Here is a 25,738-nt window from a genome sequence, read left to right as displayed (position 1 = left end):
GGCTCCCGGCTGATCGTGTGACGAGCTGCAGAAATAGCAAGCTTTGCAGGTTAGTCACAGTGCGGCCGTAAGTTTGGAAGATCGGGGTACTTGCATCAGTAGAAGACACCGTAGCCACGGCCGTAAGGCCAGCCGTAACCACCGTAGGCGCCGAGGCCTCCGTAGCCCCAACCGAAAGGCCAGGTCTGAGCGGCTTGGCCAGATTGAGCGGCTTGGGAGGTAGCCCTGTAAAAGAACCGGGTAAGCTTGACCAAGCAGCAAATTTTGGGCGCGCGTCCGTATGGTTTACTTACTGCGCCTGCATGTGCTGGCTGGAAGGGCTGGCAAAGACACCTGAGAAGCGTGTCAAAAGAGCGGGTCAGCGTTGGAACTTGTGGGAGCACAAAGCTCAGCAACGGCGCGGGGGATAAGACGGCTTACCAGTGCAGACGGCAAGGGCGGCGACGAGAACGGTGAATTGCATGTTGAAGGTGGTTGAGGGGGTGGTGCAAGAAAAGCTATGAACCGGTCAAAGCGCGAAAGGTGATTATCGTAAGGGTGAGGGTTGAAAGTTGAAGTGGTGAATGCGGATGAAGAAAAAGGAAAAGGAGGGGGGACAGATGGGTTGCTTATATACCTTTGGTCGTCATCTGTAGCCGGTGCGATCTTGCAGCAAAGGCGAGCCACCGTGCCAGCTCCTCGGCCCGCCATGATTCTGCTCTCGGTTGCACGAGAGCCAGAGCCACTGTCGACGGACACATCCATCGCTCCGGCTAATTCCGCGGTGGAAATCGCGCCATGGTCCGAGGGGTAAGCGAGCAGGGAAGGGCAAATCCAGCGGGCAGGGCCCTCATCCGAGACTTGTCTTCCCAGTGATTGGTCGACATGGCTGAAATGGACTTACGCGTGGTTGATGAATGTTCTGCCAAGGTGCTTCGAGCTTTGGGAGTTGAGTCAGATAGAGACATGGCAGACGTGGGCTTGGAAAGACCATCACTGAGTCGGAACTCCCCGCGCCTGGACATCCATGCAGATCCCGGATGGACTAAAACGCCTGCCCGGTAAGTTTTGTTTGACATGCGAAGGCTGGGGCAAGTGGCAAGTGATTCAGGGGGGCTCACGTTAGACTGATTTCAAAATCAGCCTGCGCTGCTTATGCACCCTGCTCGCATAAACTCTAAAAAATAGTGCACAAGCGGACACTTCGGCAACACCTCGGTTCTCGAGGCCTTTCTGAAAACGTTGAGAGATCTCGTGTGCAAAAATGCGCAATTCTCAGCCTGGGCAACGTCCGCTGATTTGCGCTGCTGATGCAAAGGCAGCTGCAGAGTTTTGCCTGCATCAAGCTGCATATTGGAGGACTTCCCGCCGATCTGGAAACCCGGATTTTCCCAGATTTCGCAGGGAAATCTGGGAAGATCTAGGATTTGGGAACATCGAGCCCAGATTGGAGGACTTCCCGCCGATCTGAAAACCCAGATTTTGCCAGCTTTCGCAGGGAAATCCGGGAAGATCTAGGATTTGGGGAGATCGAGCCCATGTTTCCCCGCAAAATCTGGAAAAATCTGGGTTCCCAGATCGACGGGAAGTCCTCCATTCAGTACCTCACATTTAGGAAAGTTTGAAGTCTGAGTTGCGAAATCAGCCTTGCGCGAGCCCGCTTGTTTTTTGGGACACATGGCGGGCGCCTTTCAAGCTTTCCTTGGCTGGTCATTGATAGAGAGCTGGAAGTTCTCAGGCTGAGGCAAAGGCGCATAACTTGCTGATGATAACCCCAATTTGGAATTAACGGGTGTGCTTCTGCCAGTGCTGCTGCCACTGGACAAATACCAATTCGGCCCGCTGACATGTCTCGCGTCTCACAGTCCTGATAGGAAGCTCCGGGTTAAGCGAATTGAGATAGCTACATTGCAAGCATGGGCTTGAGAAGCCTTCACTGAGGCTCTGCACACGTACACATCCACCTATACAGATGGATTGGACCATCAGCCCGCCAAAACTCACATGGCATGTTATGACTGCCACAGTCAGTGCATGTGCAGCTTACCAGACTCAAACTCGTGGTGGAAATCAATCAACTTGGCAAATGAGAAGAATGATAATCACCGTAAATTGCGCAGTAGCGAGCTACTCAAGGGTTACATAATAAATGGGCTTGAGAAAAGAAACTGTCCAGAAAAAAGCATGCAAAACAGGCTCCCGGCTGATCGTGTGACGAGCTGCAAGAGTAGAAGGATTTGCAGGTTAGCTGGAGTACAGCCGTAATGTTGTGAAATAGGGGGACTTGCATCAGTAGAAGACACCGTAGCCACGGCCGTAAGGCCAGCCGTAACCACCGTAAGCGCCGAGACCTCCATAGCCCCAACCAAAAGGCCAGGTCTGGGCGGCTTGGCCGGATTGAGCAGCCTGGGAGGTAGCCCTGTAAAAGAACCGGGTAAGCTTGACCAAGCAACAAAAATTTGGCGCGCGTCCGGAGATTTGCTTACTGCGCCTGCGTGTGCTGGCTGTAAGGGCTGGCAAAGACACCTGAGAAGCGTGTCAAAAGAGCGGGTCAATGTTGGACTTGTGGGAACACAAAGCTCAGCAACAGCGCCAGGAATTGGAGAGCGGAGCTTACCAGTGCAGACGGCAAAGGCGGCGACGAGAACGGTGAATTGCATGCTGAAGGTGGTTGAGGGGGTGGTGCAAGAAAAGCTATGAACCGGTCAAAGCGCGAAAGGTGATTATCGTAAGGGTGAGGGTTGAAAGTTGAAGTGGTGAATGCGGATGAAGAAAAAGGAAAAGGAGGGGGGACAGACGGGTTGCTTATATACCTGTGGTCGTCATCTGTAGCCTGCGGGATCTTGCAGCAAAGGCGAGCCACCGTGCCAGCTCCTCGGCCCGCCATGATTCTGCTCTCGGTTGCACGAGAGCCAGAGCCACCCTCGCCGGCCACATCCATCGCCCCGGCTAATTCCGCGGCGGAAATCCCTCCATGGTCGATAAGCGAGCAGGGAAGGGCCAATCCAGCGGGCTGGGCCCCCAACCCAGACGTCCCTTCCCAGTGACTGGTCGACATGGACTTCCGCGATAGTTGATGAATTGCCCGCAAGTCGCCCATCCAGCCCCAGTCGCGTCGGGGCACGCAGATTGGGCGAGCGGAAAGCCTGTCGCATGGGCATCGCCTCGCGTGAATATCGATCTTCTTGCTTGGATCAAGAGGCTCCGCCAAATCAGCCTTCTTGCCGCCTGCACCAGTCCACGCGCTCGTTTGAGAGACCCCTCGGACTGTGGAGGGACAGAGAGCCCAGGCATTGGCCCGGTCTTCCTCGCTCGCACATCCTGACTTTCAAATGAACACTGGGGATTTTCCTCCGTCTTGGGTCAGCTTGGGTGGACAAGGTGATTATGAATGGATGAGATCGATTGCATCGTGGATAGCAATGTATGTATATCCATCGCAACTCGTGAATTGATGCTCATTCATACTTTTGCCTTCTTGGAAACCTCGTTGCAAGTGCTTCTGCCGGACAAATAGCTTGTCAGAAGGATGCGGTCATCTACACGCCGGAAAAAAAAGGCCAAACCAGCCCCAAGTGATTGAATGCAATTCCGCTGAACCGCCCCACTAAAAAGTAAAACTCAGCAAAAGAGAGAGAAAGAGAGCTCAAAAAGAAGGCCGTGCAGTATGTTCTTCTACGTGGCGAGACTCCCAGTAGCTCGTCCGATTGTGCGATATTTTGGATTGCATGAACACAAAGGGGTGGGGGTATTCTTCTGAGCAAGCCGAACAGGTAAAAAATGGGCACCGGATTGGGATGTCTTTCCGCGACACTTGATGGAGGATGAGGTGAGGATTGTTATGTGATGCAGTTCATCTGTAGGCCAATCCGGTGGTATGGTGGCCAGCCTCTGGCTGTTCAAACTCCGTGCTTCTGCGTCTCATGTGTTAACGACTGGTATCGCCCTGTCAGGAGCTTCTATATGCCAGAGCAATAGTAGATAATCGATTGCATGGTAGGTTGGTAAAGAAAACAACATGAAGAGGGGGGATGATCAGATTTCATCGTCTTGGAGGAAGTCGATCGGAGGGAAATCGCCGATCTGGATCCGATCCGGCTGGACAAAGATGCCGCGGGAGGGGGGACAAGTGAAGTAACGATGGCCATCGACCGAGCCGTCGTTCTTTCCGCTCTGGGCACAGGGGGGAAAAGAGTCAGTAGAGCTGAACGACGAGAGGGTGTGTGTGAGTGTGTGTGTGACTCAACTGGTTCGTCCAGTTCGACGCCGATCCAGAACGGATGCTTCTGGTTGAACTCGGCTGGGCCCACGAATCTGAGTGTGCCCCGAGCCGGCAAGGCGTCGGCTGTGCTGGATCGGCTGACGAGCTGGCAGCGGGATCCTGGGGGGTATCGGCCGAGCAATTCAGACTGGCTGGGTGGGGCTGGCTCTGCTGGTTGCTCGGCGGGGTCGGCGTCGTTGAATCTGCCGAGCTTGTTTCGCATCTTGAAGGCCAGCAGACTGTCTGTGAACGAAGCAAGCAGGAGGAGGAGGAGGTCAGCACGGAGTCGAGAGACGAGCAGGAGGGTTTTGCCTACCCGGTCGTTTCTCGTATTCCTCCTTGGGCAGTTCGAACTTGTCGACCTGGCTCACGTCGTTGTACTGGCCGGCTTGCGATGCGGCACGGGGATCGGAGTCGACGACCTGGGTTTACGGCCAGGAAGACAGCTCGGTTAGTCCATACACATCCGGGTGTGTCAGGAGACTGACATCGATGGTGGCGCCGTCTTGGAGGCCATAGTCTGCCAGGCTCAGCTGGTCGTTGTCGAGCGGGATGGAGTGGGTGCTGGCCGGGTGGAGGCTGAGGGCGAGTCTCTGGGATGCGGCGGGGATGCCGGTGATCGGCTGGAGCTTGGCCTGGGCGGGTGGGGGTCAGCGGGTGGCTGTGCTGGGCTGGGCTGGGCTGGGCTGGGCTGGGCTGGGGTGCTTACCCTGAGCTCGGCGATCGTCAGGCGTGGGCTCCATCTGCGCTCGGAGTGGGTGTCGGGCGAGGAGACCCAGAGGGAGACGAGGGCCATCGCAGTCGAATCTGGAGTGGTTCCCGCCAGCCGCCACCACCATGCCGCCCCAGAAAAAACAGACCCCACCCAGCCCCGCCAGACTCTCCTCCATCGCCACCAGCCTGCTCGCCGCCATCCTCGAGCTCTCCCAGCAGCACGCCCTCGAGCTCGCCGTCAACCCCGCCACCCGCGCAAAGACCGCCAGGGACCTGCTCGCCCTCCGCGATGGGCTCATCCAGAACGGCCTCGCCAGCCAGCAGGACCCCATCCTCCTCGGCCTCCACAAACAGTACCTGCGCATCGTCGGCCTGGTCCGCGGCGTCGCCGGCATGGCCGCCGAGATCGACGGCCTCGATCTCGAGCTGCCTTCCCCCGCAGAACCACCCCCATCGACGGGCCAGCCGTTGATCGATGTCGGCCAAGAAACTCCCCAGGATCCGCCCCCGGCCCTGCCCGACACCACCATCGACATCCCGGCCCGCACCCGCTCCAGGAAAGCCATCCAGGAGGACGAGGAACTGATGCGAACAGAGAACGAGCAGGTCCAGCGGATCCAGCAAGTCGTGCTTGACGGTCAGTACCCCCGCCAACCAACCACAGAAAACAGGAGAACAACCCCTAAACCTTTCCTTTTTCCCCAGACCAAGACAGGACCCTGGACGAGCTGTCGAATGCGATCTCGAGACAGCGCGACTTGTCCTTGCACATCTCTTCCGAACTCGAGGTCCAGGAGAACCTGCTCGACGAACTCGACCATGACCTCGACTTCACCTCGAATCGCTTGACCCGAGCGAACAGGAGGATGGACAACGTGTTCAGGAAGATCGCTAAGGATGGCGCCTGTTGGACGATCTTCGGCTTGGTCGCTCTCCTCTTGGTCCGTTCTCCTCTCCCCCTCCCACCCCATCCCGCCATCAATCTGATTCCGACTTGTTTCGTCTTACCTCTAGTTTTTGATTGTACTGTTAAAATGAAATAGTCAAGCAAAGGCCTCTTAATCTTCCGCATGTACCAACATCTATCTTTCCTTTTTTTCCCCCCATCCTGTTTCTTGCCAATATATGTACATAACATACAATAGATTTCTGATCCGCTGCAACTCCACCATCTATAGATCAATCCTGTTATTTTAGTCTCACCGCCATCTGGCTCTCCGGAACAGCAAGTGATTTCGAAACTCGGTCTCATCGGGTGTAGTACGCACATGTACATAACTGCTGAAGGCAGGTTTGACCATAAACAAGATTGAGTGCCACGTTAGACAAATGTACACCCTCTGAGCGCATGCACCTCTGGCCGACCCAACCAGACACACCCTGCATCCTTTATCAGCCCACTTTCGCAAGATGAGGCTCGACTACTCTTTCCGGGTATATGCGATGCTGTCTCTGGATTGTCTAGCCTTACCGATCCTGGCCAGCCTTCCGCTAGCTGAGAAAACAGTCGGCAAGCGCAAAGCACACCGTATACCGCCCAAGATGGAAGTATCGGAAGACTGGCCATCTGTCCATGGTTCAAAGCTTGCTTTCGGCCCAGAGGCCCGCCAGGTTGAATCTGCGTCCGTCTCCGCTCCCATCCAGAACGGATATGGCTTCAAGAGAGTCAAACACGAAGGAATCCTTCCTGAAAAAAGCCTAACAAGGATCTGCACAAGCAAGCCGCCGTCGAACTCAATCAAGCTGGAGAAACCCTCCATCCAGGCTGCATCCAGCGATTTCCAATCCTCCAGACAGAAACTCTATCGGGACCCAGCATCAAAGGGAAAGCAAGCTGGATTCGAGAGAATAAAGCAGGAAGGCGAGGAGGTAGGAATTCTTCTTGACGAGAGGAAGTACCGTCCTGTACTAAGTGAAGCAAGGATCCCAGGCGATTCGTCTGCAAAACCGAAAAAGTTAGAAAGCGTTGAGCAACAGACAATATCAATTAGTGAACATCCAACCAAGTCTCCAGCCTTTGTCAAGGATGAAAAAATTGGACTGTTTACCGTTGAGGATTGGGATTTTGTGAGAGAAAACCCGGAAACCAGTCATCATCAGAAAGTCCCCCAAGAATTTCTACCAGAAAATCTTTTTGGAATCTTGAAGAACAGTCTAAGTCCCCCCCAAGGATCAGGTGCATTCCATATTCCAGAGAATAAAGAGTTCATTTTTTTTGCCAAGTACAGAAGAGCCACTAGATCTAATATCAAATTCCCTCAAGAAACCAAGCATGAAACAAGGAAATGTGCCCTATTTTCTACAGTTTATGATCATTCAATCAAGCGGATCGACTTTGATAGTTATCCTCTTTACTCTGAAGGGATCATCACAAAACTCACCGCAGAGCTTAATAAAAGAGCCAAGGATTCCATCCATACTATCTCAAGACTACGAATTGATGGAGTGATCAAAACTGTGGCAGAGACGACCAAGGTAGCAACCTTTCTGATCATACTTTACCTTTCGCTATTCAGAGAACACAAGCAAAATATAGTAACACGCCGAGTAGTCGAAGATATCCTGGCTGTGGTTTCAGAACTATGGAGATCATTATCAGCTGACAATGTTGAGCCAGGGTTGACTGAGGAATTCGAATGGGCAAGTGGCCTGGTCGGCTTCTTAGACACAGGGCTGACTAGCAGCTTCAGATGGGCAAAATGTCCAGCCAAGATGGTGAATTACAATATCTCCTGGAACATCGTCGAATATTGGACAACAAGGAGCTTGAAGATGGGGAAAGATGGAGTGATGAAGAAGAGATATTATAGTATTCATCTGGCTCAATTGCTTGATAAGATCATCCTTTGTTTGAATTACCAGACGATTGCCGAGATCACTAGATCTAACCCCAAAAACCCAAAAAGACTGCCAAAAGATTGTCATTTGAAGCCTTGATCATCATCAAGTTTTAAAAACTCATCGACGTGGTACTACAGCAGGCTTATCTATGTATTATGCCTCTTCAAAAGAGGGAAATGTCCAAGAGAAAACGTGGCTCGTAGCAATGCCATTCTAAAACAATTCATATCCACTCTAGAATTCTTGCTTCATTTTTCTACACGATGGATTGAAGTTGTAACCACAGGGGTGGGGGTTGGCCAAACTACATACATGTATGTGCGCTAAGTTTTGCAGCGGTCAGCGGTCAAGTAGCGCACAGCTAGCTTTTATTGGAGGACTGCCCGTCGCCATTTTACAGGCCTGTGGATGATACCCATCCAAATCCTCACCTAATGTCCCTATGAAACCGCCATCAGCACACATAAAATTCACAAGGAAACAAATTTTTGTTTCACCTGTCTTTTAAAATTAGGGCTTATGTTCTGCAGGGGCTGCAGAACCTACCGGAAGTCAGCTGCCATTTGTCGGCTTTAGAGGTTTCGGCAAAACCGAAGTTCTGCGAACGCGAAATGAAAGGCTGGAGTGGAAGGAGGACTAGCAACAGAAGGCTGCTTTTTAGCAAGTTGAACAATATCTGTTCCAGATAAGCTTGTCATGTCGATCAATCACGTTCACCAACAGTTTGGAGTGTGGGATCGGAAGGAGTTTTGAAACTCGAATTTATCAAGAGTAGCAGCCACCAGACATTCCAACTCAGTGCCGCCATGGTACTACATTATATACCCCTAGCAGCAGCAACCAGAGACTCCTGCTTCGAAAAAAAACTGATCCCGAGATGAGGGTTGAATCTGTTCAAGTCAATGTCTTATTCTTTCAGTACTACCTAGCCCTACTCGTTACGGCGAGCTTCCCTCTGCCCGAGCAAAGAATTTCCAGCTGTAAAGTGTTTGACTTGAACGATTTCCCCGACAACAAAAGCTTGACAGACGACTTTCCGGTCTTAAGTGGAACTGTAATTTCTAACCAAGTGCTCAAGCCAGAATTCGCCTCACCAGACAGACAAGACTCCTTGCCATTGCCAGCTACCACCCAGGAACTCATTCCTTCCATCAACATTAGACATTCAACTTCCGACCAACCCAAAGTGGTTCTGAGACCGGTGAGAGGAGGAAAGAGAATCATACAGGAAGGGCTTGTTCCTGGGAAGGGGAAAAGTATAGCTGAGGTGCACAGCAAGACCGATGCAAAACCATTGAAGTTACAAAGGCTTGAAAGGCAGCCAATATTGATCAAGGAGGAACAAATCACATCTGAAGCCGTAAGTACGTGTTTGACTGGAGATACGGGTTTGACTGGAGTTAGAAACCACGAAGCCGCAGAATTGTTCAGTGTTGAGGATTGGGATTATGTGAGAGAAAACCCGGAAATCGAGACTCAAGTTAGCAACTATCAGAACATCCCTAAAGAGTTCCAACCAGAAACGGTCTTTTCAATTTTGAAGAGCTGCCGTAGAATTCCCACACAACAGGGCACGTTCTCTCTCAAAGGAACCCAGCCGGCATGGTTCTTTTCCAGGTGTAGAAAAGTCAGTAGGGTTGATTTTACTCTTCCTGGAGGAGTCCGACATTATGATTTGAAAAGTGCACTTTTTTCATCGGTGCGTAACAATTCACAAAGAAGAATCGACTTTGAGAGTTATCCGGCCTACTCAGAAGGAATCATCAGAAAATTGAAATCAGACCTTGAAAAACGTTCCAGAGAATCTGTCATCCGATTTACCCCACACAAAATTGAGAAAATTATCAGAATTGTAGAAGGTTCAACTAAGGTAGCAACCTTCCTGGTTATAGTATACCTTTCATTTTTTGGAGAACACCAACAAAAAAAATTAACACAAAGTGTAATTGAAGACATCTTGAGTGTACTTGCAGAAATCTGGGGATCTGTTGGAAATTATGACCAAAGATTACTTGGAGAATTTCATTGGTCAGAATGCCTATTTGAGCTACTAAGAACAGGGAAAAATAACATCCTGAAAACCAATAGCTGTCCTCTTGATGCCATGAAATACAAGATTTCTTGGTACCTTGTTGAATATTGGACAACAAGAAGCAAGAATACATCCCAAGGAAATCTGCCAAAATCAAGACACTTCAATCCTAATTTGGTTCAATCAATCAACAAGATAATCTATTCTTTGAATTATGTGACTGTCCATCAGAGCATACAAGCTGTGGAGGCAAGGAGGGTAAAGAAGAGGGAAACCAGACAAGCTTCAGACATTTAGCACACCCACAGATTATCAAGACTCATGGGGATAGCATCTCTAGATATAAGTTGTGGCAATCCAATCCTGATCAACCATGAACACATGCAGCTAGAAATTGCATGGATATCACCCACAAAGGCTCCCTCAAGCCCAACTTCCAGCACAATGTCAAGAAACCTCAGTACTCCGTCAAAAAACAACCACTCAGACATCAGAAATAGGGAGAACAATAATGATCCCTCTGAATAAGCTCAATACACCCCCAAAGAATCCGCAAGTGAAACTTATGATATTTAATTAGACTAAATATACATCCCATGTTTTTCTTCAACCTAAAATCTAGTACTCCTCCTCTATTCAATATAGAACACCCCCTCCAAATTAATCTCTTATCTTTTAGCTCCTTCTACCCCATTCCAAACAGTCTCCTAGTAAATTTACATTTCAACTATGTAGTCATCCTCTAGGCTCTCCAATCTCTCTCCTAGATAGAATGATGTTTTGTTGATGTTCATGCTGTAAAACTTGTGCCAAAGCACACTTTTTTTTAGGAGTGTGCCAAATAAAAATCCGTTTCTAGGAGTGTGCCACTCAATAAAACAAACAGGAAAAAAATCAGCCAAAGGTGAATGAGCAAGTGATAAGCAAAGAAACATAAAAACTTGGTAAAATGAGTCAACCAGCTGGTCCACAAGAACCATTCCCAAAGATTATTCAGACCAGATTCAAACTTATTCTCTAGAATTGTAAGTTCCTGGAAGTCTAAATTGCATTGCAAGGATGCCATTTTGGGGTTGAAAGGCTTTTAGGGTTTAGGGACTAGGGATTAGGGGGGATATGAAAAAAGGGCAAAACTGGTCAGAAACACATGGTTACCTTGTTTTCTGCAGCTCTGACACAGCTCCTCCCAGCTCCATCCAGCTCCACCCTCCCACTGGTTCCAAACCAAGGACAATGGTGAATTTATCTTTGGTTCAGAACCAATGGATCACAAAGCCATGTATCCCCAAACCTGTCCTGAAGCCATCCGGGTTTGGGCAGCCCAATTGCCATCCTCAATTATGCACCACCACTCAAATCCAACTTTGGATTTGTTTGAGCTGAACCGTGTGGTTGCAGACATTTTGTGCAGGCAGGTACCAATCCTGTCTGCTCGGAGTTTAACAGCGCAGACGGATTGGTGTGGGGGATCAGTCAGACCCCCCTGCTGGCCTGCCCTATCCTCAGCAGGTGGGACAACTCAACCAAATTGCTATGTTGGCATGGCCCCACAGTTGAAACCCAGTTGGGCACATTGGGTAACCCACCCCAGCCAAACAAAGCTAGCGGGCCCACATCATTCTCTGGTTGAGCCCAAATTGGGCCAATCCAGAAAGAAGGAAAAATAGTCTTTTTTGCTCTTCTTTCCATGTAAGGAAAAAGGCTACATACATGAGAAATTTCAAAAAAGAAAGACTTGAAAAATTTTAAGTCTGAAACACTGAGGATACTCAGAATGATGTGGACTTGGGTTGATTTGCGGCAGGGAAATTCAATAATTGTATTTAGCACTGTATAGTGGCTTCTGAATGAGTTTATGTGTTGAAAAGACAACCGGAGAACAGATGAGGACTCAAGGCAGAAAAGCTCGAGTGAGATGGTGGAGGTTTGAGGCCTAGAGGAGAAAAGCTCTGAGGCAACCAGAAAGGAGAAGCAACCCCAGAGATGGGTCAAGTTGCTAGCTGTGAGGAGGAAAAAAGGCTCCTCACTACAAGAGACTCACTGGTCTCAGGGAAAAGCGCGCAGAAAGCTGATGATTTTTATTCTATCACAGCTGAAGATATTTTAAGCTACTATAACTAGGGCCAGGTTGTGGGAAAGAAGGTGAACTACATATGCATCTGCAGAGAAAGGAAAAGAGTGTGACAGGTGACAGAAAGGGGAAAGAAGAGCCAGAGACATGAAATTCCAACATTACGTGTGCTCAGGTTGACCTCTCTAATGAGTGAGGGTTGTTGGTTCAAGCCCTGGTCATTTTCCTTTTTATGCCAACCCCCAACCCCCATAACTTAGCTAATTCCCTCCTTGGGGAAAAGCAAGCTCTGAAGGAGGGAATTATGGGCTATGTTGACCCTGCAGCAGGAGAGAATAAGGCCTTTTGGTGGGGTAGTGTTTTAAAACCAATCTCCCACATGAGTTTCTGCACCTTTTTTGCTCTAATTTTCATTTCTGGGATGGCCCAAGCTTTCTCCATCTTTCTAATATTTTTTCTCATCCTTGAATCTTCTAATTGGGCTGCAATTAATCAGATTTGTAACACCATCAATGTCAGATTCTGTACAATGCAAAATGTGCATTACACAATGAAGCGGGTGCATTAAGATCTCAACAGCCATCTAAGGCCCTGAAAAATGGCCATAATATGTAAAGAGATTCTTTATGATCTTGTGCTTTTTTCACCCAAAGTTTATTTCACAGTGAGAAATGGTGCGTCCATGAATGATTGATAAACACCATTTTCCTAATTCTCTCAGGCCGCAGGGTTGACTTAGCACATAATTCTCTCCTTTGGAGGGTCCCTGACGGATGGTGTCACCCTCTAATAGAGGGAATTAGCCCCCCCCCCCAGGGGTCACACAAAAGAGGCCCTGGTTGGATACCCACGGCCGGCCATTGTTGGTTTACTGTCCAAACGCGGCCACGTGGGGGGTTGCACCACCCGCGGGTGCTGAGTCCTCCAACTGTGGAGCACACCAAAATATGTATCAAGGAGGGGGCAAAGTTTCACCCCACGTCTCACCGCGGTTGGGTGCGCTCTGTGGTGTAAGAATGTGGGATCTGTAGTCGGGCTACAGACAGGCAGGCGGGATACCACCTGTTCTGCAGTTGAGACATAGGAGGATTTGTGTAAGCCCAAGGTATATGGGATAACGGAAAATTAAAGACTTACTGAATACTGGCAGAATTTTTGGACCGGAGGTCCATTCCAGCTTAGGCTTTAGTTTGATATAATATGTTGTGAGGTTTTTAGGGGGTGTTAAGTTAAGGTGGGGCTTTATTTTGATAAATTGAGGTTGATTTCTTTTTGAGATATTCACAAGATGTAATGGGCAGTGATACAAAGATTTTGCCACAAGGAAAAAAGCTTCCTGGTGGTTACCAGATCTTATTTATAGTCTAACAACCAGCTAAGGAATTTTCCAGAAATAAGTGCAAGGAAAGTATGAGGAAGAACATAAAAGAAAGGAAAAGTAAGGAAGTTACTCAAACAAGAATGGTGTGTTTCTCAAGTTTTCCCTATTGAAAGTAAACTTTGATGGTCCTGGTAAATTGATCCTGAATAAAGTTCTGTGTCTGTTTGTTACAATTTCCCTCCTTGCCTAGATTGGACTAGGCCCAGAGTTACACCACAGGGCAAGTGGCGGCGACTGTGGCACCCCATTGACCCTGCATGGAAAAGTTGCCTCAGTGGCGCGCTATGGCCATGCGGGATGCATCCCCATGACACCCCATGGGTGCAAGCCGCAATTGGAGCGTCCACGGGGTGGCGCTCACCACGCGCAAAAATGGGTAATTTCACGTAATCAGGTTGCACGGTCCTGAAGCTGTTACATGACACTTGTTTCGCAGACAGAGGCAGTCACTGCGGATTGAATGTCACGTAACATCTTGATCTGGATGGCGCAGCTGCCATAAAGAACTCCACAAGTGGGGTTCAAACCCACCTTACTCAACGCCCATTGAGCTCTCTGACAGCTGCATTGATAAAGGGCTGTCCGCGTTGGGGTAAATATACCATCACACTACAGGCAGAAACCTGTTGCTCCCGCGCGCAGCGCCACCTAATTTTGATGGCCGCAGTAACTGCGCAGATGAAGCTGCGTGCGGGAACGTCATATGTTTGCCTGCAGTGGATAACAATGACTCCCTTTCAATACAGAATAAAAAGTCCAAAAAAGAAAAAAAAAACCAGGTCGTTTTCTCGGGCTCTCAGCTGGGAGGGATCCTTTTGAGATGGTTGTTGGAAGCCCAAGGTGTCAGTCCCGAGGGCCGCATAGAAGCGGCCGAGGGGCGCATCCAACCTTACAGGGCCTTGCCGCCATCGCTGCGTGGTGGTCACAATGGCGGCACGGCCGGGGCGCCTGGGGCCGGCCCGCCCCTTGGACGCCGGGTCACTCGAGGGTCTCGCTCGGGCCTCGGGGCCGCCCAGGGGGCCACGGTTCTGTACGCCATGGTGAAGAATACGGCGCGGTCGTGGCGCCACGGCCTTAAATATTGAATTCGCCCCGCGAGGCCCCGCGGTGTTATGTACGGCTGTAGTCGCTTGTCTGCAACCAGGGGTTGTTTGTCCTTGTGATTCTGTTCGAGGTGCCCTTATAAGGCGTCCTCTCTCTTGTAGGGGTTTTTTCCCCCAGTTCCTTTTCATTTTCAGGCCATTCGCCAGTTTCCTTTCATCCTTTGCGCGTGTCTATTCCGCTGAGCCTCTGCATCCTGAAGAGCCCCGCTTCAGATCCAGAAATATCCACCCATATCCGCAGGTTTTGGAACCTCGGGTCTCAGATATCTGGTGTGATCCGCGGTCCCTCACCAGATATCTCGGATTATCTACCGGATATCTCACGCGGTAGGGTTGCAAGCCATCAAATCCACCCTCTCATAGCAGTTACACGAACCTTTGAACCTACATCGATGGCTGAGTCACTTGCGGGACAAGATATCGCGGATTCTGATGTCCTCAAGACTTTTGTACTGCAGGCCTTAACAAACGCGTCTGAGAATTCAAACCCTTATTATACTGCTGCGCTCCACATTCACAACCTGATGGATCAGCGGGCTCCACTGACTGCTGTCTCTATCGTCGACGCGGTATGTAATTTCAGATTTTTTTTCTTCAGTCTCATCATGCTACAGAAGCCCTTTTTAATTAATGGTTGGCTATTCCACTCTTCTTTACGCCACAAATAATATTCGCTGGATTCTTAGACCGGGCCCCTTCCGCCCTGGGTAGTTGCTCTACCTAGTATTTTCCTCATCTTATTCGTATCGTGAGTGGAACTCTGTCATAGAGATTTAATTAAATTTACTGTTATACTATCTGTTATGGGAAGTCTAATTTACATCCATCGAAACACGTCAAACTAGACAAATGATTCTATCAGTTTTTTGCTTAGTCTTGCTCAGTAAGACGGAAAATTTTTGGCTTGCGCGGGTATCAAAAAGTGAGTACGGCTCGGGTGGCTTAGGCATCCTCTCTGTTGAACCTACTATCACTGGCTATTGCGACGATTGACAGGCGCCCTTTTGACATACAATTTTTGTAGTTGGTCTCTTGGTCTTGAATACTCGAACAATATGTCTGATAATGGCCAGCTTATTTTCGGCTTGTTTGAGCGCCGACTTGGTGGCATTTTTCTTGGCAATATATCATGTCACCGTCCGTTAACCAGAACTCACTCTCAGAGAAAGTTGACAACACACATGTGCTAACATTTCTCTAAAACTATGATCCTCTTCATGATTTATTTCTGTAGGGTGCTGATAGCAGATTCCTGATCCTTTCAATCGAGTGGCTCCCATGCTTTCTAGCAGGATGGTACGTGATTGCTTCTTTGCCAAAGAAGTTTTCAAATGATATTATTATTAGCGCTTCCCAGCTGACAGAATGTCTTTGACTCGCCAATTGTACACACAGGGTGTTTTTATGGGGACTCGGATCGGGTGTTTTTGAAGCGGCGTACGGGTTAGGCCTCCCCTTGGTTGTTCACAAAGCCTCAGCTTGGGGCTTCAACTTTGTAGCGTTGATGTTACCTTTAATCATGTCAATCTGTTGAGTTCAGATGCGATTCAGGTCTTTCGGGCAATATGCAGTCACGAATTCAAGCTAAAGCGGCTGGGTTTCATTTTTTTATGCGAAAAGCTCAAATGGTGACGTTTATCATAGCCCAAAAAAACCTGGTGGAAGCAATCAATGTGGGGAATTCCGTCCAAGCAGAGCTCGAAAAGGGGGCCCGATATTTTGACCCGAAAAATTTCAATGCAACTGCTGATATCCTACCCAAGTTAATTCCTATCCGAAACATGATTCCCCATGAGGTGAGCTATTTTAGACTCCCCTGACGTAGAGGCCTCCCTATCTGGGTGAAAATTTTTACACTCCACTTTTGCACTTCCATATTAGATCAAATTGGCGAACTATCTTATAACTGGCCAAATGGTAAGCTCATGCTTTTACAATATGATGTTTGAAGACTTCTTGAAGCAGTCTGATCGTATGCTTTTGTTTTGTCTCTGTTTATTTATGACCAGATGTGGATAGTTTGGGCCGTCGTGCTACTTGTTGTAAGCAGAATTTTTTTAGAGCTAACGATGTTGTCGAACAATAAGGCTCATAAGATGGACTTTTCTAGCTAACTGTTCCCTTAGTGACCCTCCACTTGAAAACCTTGAAGGACACGATCCAAAAAATAGCCAGTGAATGTGAAATAGATTTGGATCCAAGTTCTCTCACGATATTTGAGCTTCAAGCCACGCAGGACAAACCTTTTTCTGGACCAAGCCTGTCAACTGTTTCAGCAAAACAACAGAAATCTGCTGATCTACTACACCGCTTTCGAAAAGAACGAAGGGCGAACAAGATTTCCTTGGCTATCTTTTTGTCTTATCTTTCGGTGAGCTTTAGCTTGAAGTTGCTTTTTTTTGTAAAATCCAATGTGAATTGACATCCGATTGTTCCTATCATCTTCAGGTTTACTTGATACTCTGTATTGCAAACAAAGCAACTAGTAGTATGAACCAATCCGACCATGGAGCTAAATCAGCTATAGGACTCTTGATTGCCGGGAAAGCGACTGCTGCCATACTGGGACTACTGATCACTGTGCAGTTCTATCGAAAGATCCGGTCTGGCTCCCAGGAAGCGTTGGCTCGAGGTACTGGTAGTGCCTTTGGGGCTGGGATGCAATTCCATAAGGAGGTAGCAATGATCATTGAAGATGCGGCCTTGCGCAGAGTGGGTGAGACAAATCAATCGAATTATGTGAAGTATGAGGAATGGTAAAAAAGATAACTTCCTGCTATATTTTCTCTCTAATTCCATATATTTTCAGTTCAAGTCAAGCACGTGCTACGTAGTTGTATTTCAATGTGATCATAAATTTATTCTATCTTGATAATATCAATCAAAATGAAAAGGGTAAACCAAGTCGGCGACTCTTCACAATTCTAACAGCCGCTCCCTCTCACTGTGCAACTAGGGAAATACAAATTATCCCAGCAATTAGCCAATTTTAAATTGTGGGATTGCTAGCAACAAGCTGTATGACATTGAAGCCCTTTCAAGAGCTTATTGATTGAGCCAGCAATAGCAGATTGCCTTGAACCACAACATCATCACCTCAGACCACAGGATCAATACTTTATGTGGTGATGTGGAGCCTGTGTGGCGGCTCATTGGATGTGTGATATTCATTTGGTCAATTCTACTGCTATGTATTAGCTTTCCAAGCATATTCAGCATAATCACAATAAGATTCCTTAGTTACTTGACAGTCTCTTTTTCTGTATACTTTTAACTGATGTAGCCTGTTCACTCATTGGGGTATTTATTACACAAACTCATGGGATGCATCTGTGATGGCTCTGTATTATTTTTTTCAATCACCAAATTTGGTGTGGCTGTCCCAGTGCTGTGACATAGCCGTGTGGTCTGTCTAGGGATGTGTGGTTGCCAGCAATTGGACAGGCATGGGACATTTGGGTCATGCGTGTGGTTAAAATCTAGGATGCCATGGAAAGTCAGACTGTTGGGTGTGATCCAGCTTAGCACTGTGTGTTTGAGCCATCTTGGTGAAGGTACACAGGGTCATCCCTACACTGGTCATATATATTTGGATGAGCATGCCTCTGGGATAATCTGTGCAGTTTGTTTTGCTGTCCTGGGGGTTTCTTGCAGAGTACTGGCCTTGAAATGGCTTAGTACACCATTAGTTTAATTGAATCTGTTCAATAATTAATCATGTTTCCACTCTTTCATCTCAATCTTCTTATATACTGTGTTTTCCAAGAATCTTGGACCATTTCATTCTTTTTCTGTTTGATTGTATGGATTTATTTTCAGTTTCCAGATAGAATTCAGGCTCATCCCACATCCCACATTTCATTGTAGCTTGTGTAGAAGTCTGGTGCTTGGTCAGACCCTCCTTTTGGGAAGAGGCAATCAGCCTAGATCTCAGCAAAATCTGCAGCTGGGAGGGTAAAAAAGCCCCTCTGGTTCCAAATATGAACTTTTTTTTGCAGAAATCTACTCCCTGGCCATCATCTAGAGGATGATGGCTCAGGGATTAGATTTAGCCTTGGGTCTCATCTGACACCTGTCAAGACTAAGCATGGAGTAAATATGAAAGATATGGGCTCTGCAAAGATCTACCAAAACATTTTTTTTTTGAAAGTTTCCAAGCTTCTTGGAAAACACAATAAATAAAAGCCAGTACAGTGTTAGCTCAACTGGAAAGTTAATGGAGGTGCATATTGCCCAACCAAGGGGACAAATGAAAAAGGGAAGTCACATGTTTCATTGCGCTGGCGCAAATACACCACATCAAGAAATTTGCTTGATGCCGGTTAGGCATTGGCTGAGTCGTCTTGAAAGGCTGGTTCTTTTCCAGAAGAATTGGATTCCATGCAAACCAAAATCTGCTCTTTGGTTGGCATAGCAATGCTTGCCACATCCATCTCAGACCACAGGTCTTGAACAAATATGGCATAATTTTAGGACAGGAACAGCTGGTACTTAGAAAATGTAAAAACAGTGAGTGAATTACTTTCAGCCAGCTACATATCAAGAGCTAGCTAGACAAACCTAAAGTCTAAAATATATAAAATATAAAACATCTCAGCATAAAATGAAATACATATTGCAGAGGGTGTACCCTGATCAGCTTGAGTAGTGCACCTGATAAAATGAGGTATTAGATCCATAGATACGCCACAGCAGGCAAGAAGTGAGTAAAATAAGTAGGCACTCCCAACAGTACCCTGCTGTAGATGTTGTAACATACAAACACCTGCTTATGCGCTAGAGCTACGAAACATCTGCCTACGCGCTAGAAAGTGCTCATCATAGGGTTTCCATAGCTTGGCACATGTCAGCTCATCTTTGAATTACAAAGGCAAAAGTGCAAGAGCTACGCTACTCAAAGCAGCAGCGTAGCAAAAGCGTAGCGGTTTTAGCCTCGCTTCGCTAAGCTTTTTGTAGCGGGCTTGGCGCTTCGCTATTTGCTACATTTTTTATGGGGAAAAAAATGAAGAAAATAGCGCGCTTTTTTTAGCGGAGAGTAGCGGCAGTTCGCTACGCTTCTCGCTATAGTAGCGGAAAAAACACTACTGTAGCGATTTTGTTGCGCTACCGTAGCACCATTCAACCATCAATACTGACCATCATAAAATGATGGAGGATTGATGTTTGTGTACTATTTCTGGCATTTTCCACCAGAAGGAAGACATGCCCCAAAAGCGACCCGGTTCGCTACGCTTTTGGCGCTAAAAAGCGCTATTAGCGCCAAAAAGCGCCAAAAAGCGTCAATTTTTCCGCTGCGCTATACTGTAGCAAAGCGGCAAAAAAAAGCGCTTCGCTACGCGCAGGCCAAAACTGCAGTAGCGGTTCTGGCGCTTCGCTACCGCTCAAAGTAGTGATTTTTCGCTAGCGCTAACGCTACTCTGGATCCAGAGTAGCGTGTTTCCGCTTCGCTACGCAAAAGCGCCGCTTTTTGTAGCGAAGCGTAGCTCTTGCAGTGTTTACAAAGGCCACTAGAAAGCTGTTGTCACAGCTACGGATGAGGATGGGTTGGGTTGGGTCAGAAAATTGCTGACCCGCCCCGCACCATTTGTAAATGGGCCAGGCCGGGTTGCGTTGGAGTTTCAAAATATCAAGCCCTGCCCCATGACCCAACTCATCAAAAGTGGGGCGTGTTGGCTCATGCGTCGGTCCTGAAAGATGATTTCATGAAAATTGCTATTGAGACCTTCCTGCCTTGTGCCACTATGTACAAGTTTGATCCTCTGTGATCATGCACATGGGTTATCACAGTTTTTGGAAGGAAAAAGATATAAATATTTTTTAGATCATACATAATTGCAAATTGCTTTCAATTTGCCATCAGTTTGCCTTTTGATGAAATGTGACCATACCTTGCTTGTCTTCTTTGGGTTTTCATTGGTCTCCAAGGTAGTTGGGTTTTCAATAGCTTCAATATCTAGCAATGCAAAATTCAAGGGCTGGCTTGGCATGATGAGTCTTGCAGATTGAAATAATAAACCAAGAGCTGAGTCTGTTGGTGCGGCTGGATCAACTCAATTTCCAAAGGAAGGGAGGATCAGAGACTAGAATTGTTGTTTGAATTTCCAGTCTCCTCTGTTGTGGAGATAGTCCTTGACTCCTTCAGAGTCCAGAAAATAAGATGAAACTGCCTCAGAATAGGTTTCATTGGCAGATATTGCTTCTGTACCAAATTCTGGAATTTCTGATTCCCAAATATCTCACATACCTTACATGAACCGGGTCTTAATGGGCACCCATGGGCCAAACCATCTTGGAAAACCCCGGACCCAACCCATGATGGGCCACCCACTGGGCTGACCCATCTGGGTCAAAAATTGGCACCTGGCGGGCGCACCCTGCCCCAGACCTGGGTGGGTTGGGTTGACCTGTGGGCGGACCCAACTCAGCAGGGCAAAGAGATTGGCCAAAAAACTTTTCAGTGTTATCTGGAAGCGCATTGGGACCCACATTTTGAGTGGCAGCAATGGTTGAAGTGGGTTGCATGTGAGAGGGTGCCGAGGTTACACGTGCAAGTAAGAGAACAGATCTGCCGTTGTGCTGATTTGATTCCATTGCCGAAGTTGATGATCCTGAAAATGAGTTCGTAATTGTATGCTGTGTGTGGTTGTCTGCTCTTGTGTGATGACCTGTCAATTCTTGGCGGCAATGGGGATTGCAATTTGAAGTGTAGGCGCGGTGTGGACTCTGGAGTGACAGTCAGACGATGGAAGCCAGGAAGTCGCGCGGGATCCAAGGGGGTTTTGAACTAATTGAACACAAGTCCCCGCACTTTTCTGCCGCGAACCACAAAAAACCCCACTACACGCGTCGACACCTCAAAAACCCACCAACCCCCTACTAAAATCAGAAAAGTTCTTTCCCCCCCCCCCCCCATCCCCTCGGGCAGCTTATGCTTCCCACCCACCGCCCCCCCGACCCCATTCGATTGTCCGGCGCGCCTCCCGCGGACCACTCGGACATGATGGAAGATTTGGAGGTCCGCCTTCCTCCCCGCCCGACAAACAAACCCCCCGCGTCTAGTCTTCACATCTTGCTTACCAAGACGTTTGGCGTACGCGACGAAAACGGCTCGGTCACGCTCGAGGCCAGACTCGTGGACTTGGTGCTGGAACTCTCGGAGAATAACGAGAGATTGGTCTAACGATTGGAGTCCACCGTTGACCAGCTCAACGCCAAGGTCGATGCCAAGATCGACCCTATCATGAAGAAGATGGCCGAGTTCGAAAAGCTCTTCAAGACCGGTCCCAAGCCGGCGGCACCTGCGGTCAAATCCTTCGCGTCTGCGACCGCCGCAGGCCTTACTGGTTCAATCCACGCGCCGAACACGCGTCCTCCACCCGCCCAGACCATTGCCTCACTCAAGCCGAAGCGGGTGATCATACACTCGAATCCAGCGAACACCACCCTCAAGGACGTGCCCAAATGCGCCCTAGTCCAGAGAGCCAACGAGGCGCTAGTCAAACTCGATGCCAAAGTCGACGGAGAGTACGTGGCCATCCGCGGCGCCAGCATGCTACTGTCGGGGGATGTATCGTTCTACACCAGTAACCGAGCCCACCAGAAGTGGCTGATGACCAACAAACACAAGTGGTCGAAGGAAGTGCACTCGGATTTAGAGGCCACCCCGAGCACATACTCTGTGATGGCGCACGGTGTCACCAGCGTTGACCATACCCCCTTCAGTTTAACTTGTCCCTACAAGAAGGGATGGTTTGACAAAAAACCCCTACCTTCTCAATGATATATACAACCAACGTAACCCGCGACTACACTCAACACCAACCGCAGCACCCCTCTCAAGTCTCTTCGCCAGATCCTCCTTCTCACATCGCCTCCGCCGATGCCCTTCGTCATGCCTTCAACGCTTCTTCCCCTTCTCAAAGCCTCAATCCCGACGCCTTCTCTCTGCTCAATTTGAATTGCCACGTCTCACAACCCGTCACGCTAAGTCTTTTGAATTCATCTCTTTCTTTTGATATTTTACTGCTTCAGGAAACTTGGATCAACTCAATTGATCTCTGCCCGCCTCAACATGCAGCTTGGTGCTCATATGTTGCTTATGAGCATGTGCCCAGATGTTGGAATGAAAGACACAAGACTGTTATATATATACAGCGGTCAATCCCCTCAGAGTCAATAAGCTTACTCAAGGGGGCTTCCCAGACTTTTGTTGGGGTGGAAGTGAGACATCCCTTGGGGAAGGTCTTTTGGCTCCTGAACATTTATAACCCTCCGTCCTCCTTTTCCGCAATCCCCGAATTGAAGAACTGGCTGATGCAATTCTATTCTTGACAACAGGCAATGATTATTGTGATGGATGCCAACCTGCACCATCGGCATTGGAACCCTCCAGGAGTTCGGAAAGTCGAGCCAGAGGCCCGAGACCTGCTAAGTTCACTTTCTCATTTTGGTTTTTGTCTTGCATTGCCAAGACACATTCCCACTTTCTTCTCATCCAAGGGGAAGGGATTCACAATTGACCTGATCTGGGCTAATTTTCTAGGTTCCAAGCTGGTTGCTTTGACAGCGGTCTCAACTGAGAACTTCAGATCTGATCATCAGGCGATCCAGATCCAGCTCGCGATGAAGCGGCCACCCCCCTCCCATCACTGGAGACTCCCAAAATGGTCAGATCTCGATGCTCAGAAAATCAATTCTGTCACTGCTCAGTTATCTTCCCTTATTGCTGAGACTCCAGAGGACCCGGACGCGCACGCTGAAAAACTGACGACCTGTCTGAAGCAGGCTCAGGAACATCTTGGCCGCAAGGTCCAGTCAAACAAGGCTAAGGCTAAGGTTTGGTGGTGCCGCGAGACATTGGACCCGGTTCTTAGGACCCGCAACCAAGCGCAGAAGTGGATGATTTTGGCTAAGTCCCCCGAAGCCTGCAAGTTTTATAAGCAGTGGAATGATTATTTCCTTTTGCTTGTTAGGACTTTGAAACAACAGAAATGGAGGCAACTCTTGGAGAACCCGGAAGAGGGTGACCTCTATAGGGTCCTTTGATTTTCGTCAAAATCAACGGGTGGGGAGGTCCTGCCTCTGAAGGGCGACGGTGGCGTGATTGTGCACAACAAGCATAAACAGGCTGAGTTACTCTTCAAGGGAACTTCACTGTCGGATATAAATCTGGACCTATCTTGCAGGTTCGGCAGCTACCCCCCTATAACCAAGGAGGAAGTCGCTTCGGCTATTCGGAGAATCCGCTTAAAAAAAGCCCCGGGAATAGATGGGATTGCCAACAAACTTCTTAAGTCCTTTTCCGTGCCTTTAGAGGAAAATTTATCAAAGTTGTATAACAACATTCTAACAAGCAACAAATTTCCGGCTTCCTGGAAGATCACAGTTACGGCGATAATCCGGAAACACGGAAAGCCCGACTACACCAACCCGGGGGCTTATCGCCCCATTGCATTACTCAGCACCATGAGTAAATGTTTGAGCTCATACTCGCCAGGCGTCTCACGGCGTGGGCCGAAGAGGCCGGAGTACTTGCGGGGGGCCACTTTGGCGGACGCAAGGGATCGGGGACGGAAGACGCGCTCTTTGCCTTTGAACATTGGGTCAAATCAAAATGGCGAGAGGGGAAGGTTGTGGCCGCGTTGTTCCTAGACGTGAAGTCGGTGTACCCTTCAGTACACCCCAATAGGCTCATATATTATCTGTTTCAACTCAAGTGCCCGACGTACCTGGTATTGACCATTGCCAATTTTTTAAAGGACAGGTCAACTACGATAAGACTGGATGATTTTACCTTGGCGGCTTTCCCCGTCAAGATTTGACTCCCCCAAGGCTCTCCCTTATCTGTAATCCTGTACATTTTATACAACAACTCATTGCTGAATAAGGAATTTTGCACCTCACTAGATTTGGTCTCGATAGGATACGTGGACGATGTGGTCCATTTGGTCGCGGCGGACTCGACGGAGGCAGCCAGAGAGCTGCTGATTGAGGAAGGCCAAAGATTGCTCTGCTGGGGTGATTCCCACGGGGCGATTTTTGATCAAGCCAAAGCACAGTTTCTCTGGCTGTCCAAGGGCAAGGTACCCAAGAGGGATTTCCCTTTTGGGGCTCAGTGCCTCAAGCCAATGACAGAAGTCAAGTGGCTGGGTGTCTGGCTGGACCGGAAGCTCTTGTTCAACAAGAATTTCAGGACTTTGGAAGAAAAAGCCCACAAAACTATCAACCAGCTAAGGATCTTTGGCAACTCTCGGTGGGGCACCAAGGAGCCGGAACGGTTGAAACTGATCAAGAGTGTCCTGTTCCCTAGGATCACTTACGGTGCTGCTCTTTGGGCAACAAAGTCGAACAAGGGAAAGGTCGAATCCCTGGCTGGAAAGGTTGACCGCTTGGTGGGGATTTTCACCCTAGGGGTGTTCAAGTCGACTTCGTCCAAGTTTATTCAGTCAAGATCGGTGGTGCAATCTTTATTTGGTGAAGTCATCAAAACCAGTCTTTCATTTTTCTACAGGAAAATAATTACAGTGAAGACTAGTAACGTTGTCCGATCTCTTATTCTGTCCAGCAGAGCCAATTCAGGCGCTTGTTTTCCAGACGCGGCCAGAGTCGGCTTATCGGCACACTTACCCCCTAAACCCCCGCTGGCGCTCGGCCAAGCGGGACTCCCCCGTGTTCTCGCGTTTCGCCGCCCCCTCGCCGAAGAAGACAAACCTGAGATCAAAATCGACAACTAGCCAATCCGAGGCTAACAACAAGTAGATCGACACGCAACGATACTGAGCTAAACGTAAGGTCCTGTTCCGCTTTATTGACCGTCTCTCCCCCATTGTCTCTTCTTCTACCCTTGACCAAGTCTATTCACTCGATCGATTCTCGACAACTCCGTTGCTGCAAGATTAACTAACCTATTCTCTTGCAATGTCTGCATACAGCACCGTCGACACTACATCCAATACTAGATCTACCGCCGAGCGTTCCGCTAACAACCCGACAGCCAGTGAGTCAATTTATCCTTTACCCAAGACCAAGTCTCGTTATCATTCTATCCTTGGCTCAGTAGTTGCTAACACGGTCCTCGAAATTTCTTTGTAGTAACTGCCTTCAGTAACGTCGACACAAGATACTAGATACACCGCCGAACGTACTGCTACTGCTCCCTCCCTCCGACTTCTGCCTTCTCATCTTTTCAAAATCCCCCGTCCCTGATTCAGAACAAATCGAAATCCACCATACTTTAAGCTTCCCTATGACTTTCTGCTTGATCTTCTAGGACTTTTCCCCTAACCCCCCGTCGCTGATTCGAATCCTCGGAATCGTTGAACCGACGTCTTGAAGAAGTCCAAGACCAAATATCAAC

General features: G+C 48.4%; 6 protein-coding genes across 6 annotated transcripts; 3 read left to right on the top strand and 3 right to left on the bottom strand.

Moving 5' to 3' along the window:
- Nucleotides 1-95: 95 nt before the first annotated feature.
- On the bottom strand, nucleotides 96-1,004 carry PtA15_4A183 (uncharacterized protein; the record flags this gene model as incomplete). The annotated part of the gene is made up of 5 exons (XM_053168041.1): nucleotides 96-225; nucleotides 294-333; nucleotides 421-497; nucleotides 617-752; nucleotides 884-1,004. 5 exons carry the CDS (start codon nucleotides 1,002-1,004, stop codon nucleotides 96-98), a joined length of 504 nt encoding a protein of 167 aa, XP_053019290.1.
- Nucleotides 1,005-2,268: 1,264 nt separating this feature from the next.
- Nucleotides 2,269-3,079, bottom strand: PtA15_4A182 (uncharacterized protein; the record flags this gene model as incomplete). Its single annotated transcript, XM_053168040.1, has 4 exons — nucleotides 2,269-2,398; nucleotides 2,466-2,505; nucleotides 2,597-2,673; nucleotides 2,793-3,079. The coding sequence occupies 4 exons, from the start codon at nucleotides 3,077-3,079 to the stop codon at nucleotides 2,269-2,271; spliced, it is 534 nt and encodes a 177-aa protein (XP_053019289.1).
- A 935-nt stretch (nucleotides 3,080-4,014) lies between these two features.
- Nucleotides 4,015-5,036, bottom strand: PtA15_4A181 (uncharacterized protein; the record flags this gene model as incomplete). The annotated part of the gene is made up of 5 exons (XM_053168039.1): nucleotides 4,015-4,152; nucleotides 4,227-4,483; nucleotides 4,557-4,662; nucleotides 4,729-4,875; nucleotides 4,950-5,036. The coding sequence occupies 5 exons, from the start codon at nucleotides 5,034-5,036 to the stop codon at nucleotides 4,015-4,017; spliced, it is 735 nt and encodes a 244-aa protein (XP_053019288.1).
- Nucleotides 5,037-5,077: 41 nt separating this feature from the next.
- On the top strand, nucleotides 5,078-5,992 carry PtA15_4A180 (uncharacterized protein; the record flags this gene model as incomplete). The annotated part of the gene is made up of 3 exons (XM_053168038.1): nucleotides 5,078-5,591; nucleotides 5,660-5,895; nucleotides 5,969-5,992. The coding sequence occupies 3 exons, from the start codon at nucleotides 5,078-5,080 to the stop codon at nucleotides 5,990-5,992; spliced, it is 774 nt and encodes a 257-aa protein (XP_053019287.1).
- A 372-nt stretch (nucleotides 5,993-6,364) lies between these two features.
- PtA15_4A179 (uncharacterized protein) lies at nucleotides 6,365-7,891 on the top strand (the record flags this gene model as incomplete). The annotated part of the gene is made up of 1 exon (XM_053168036.1): nucleotides 6,365-7,891. One exon carries the CDS (start codon nucleotides 6,365-6,367, stop codon nucleotides 7,889-7,891), a length of 1,527 nt encoding a protein of 508 aa, XP_053019286.1.
- Nucleotides 7,892-14,774: 6,883 nt separating this feature from the next.
- PtA15_4A178 (uncharacterized protein) lies at nucleotides 14,775-17,142 on the top strand (the record flags this gene model as incomplete). The annotated part of the gene is made up of 9 exons (XM_053168035.1): nucleotides 14,775-14,951; nucleotides 15,069-15,125; nucleotides 15,617-15,678; nucleotides 15,778-15,911; nucleotides 16,003-16,178; nucleotides 16,264-16,299; nucleotides 16,392-16,424; nucleotides 16,493-16,753; nucleotides 16,831-17,142. The coding sequence occupies 9 exons, from the start codon at nucleotides 14,775-14,777 to the stop codon at nucleotides 17,140-17,142; spliced, it is 1,248 nt and encodes a 415-aa protein (XP_053019285.1).
- Between the last annotated feature and the right edge of the window lie 8,596 nt (nucleotides 17,143-25,738).

The sequence above is a fragment of the Puccinia triticina genome, chromosome 4A (assembly GCF_026914185.1).
Source record: "Puccinia triticina chromosome 4A, complete sequence".
In the NCBI taxonomy this organism is placed as follows: domain Eukaryota; kingdom Fungi; phylum Basidiomycota; class Pucciniomycetes; order Pucciniales; family Pucciniaceae; genus Puccinia; species Puccinia triticina.
This window is presented reverse-complemented; position numbering and strand designations above follow the sequence as displayed.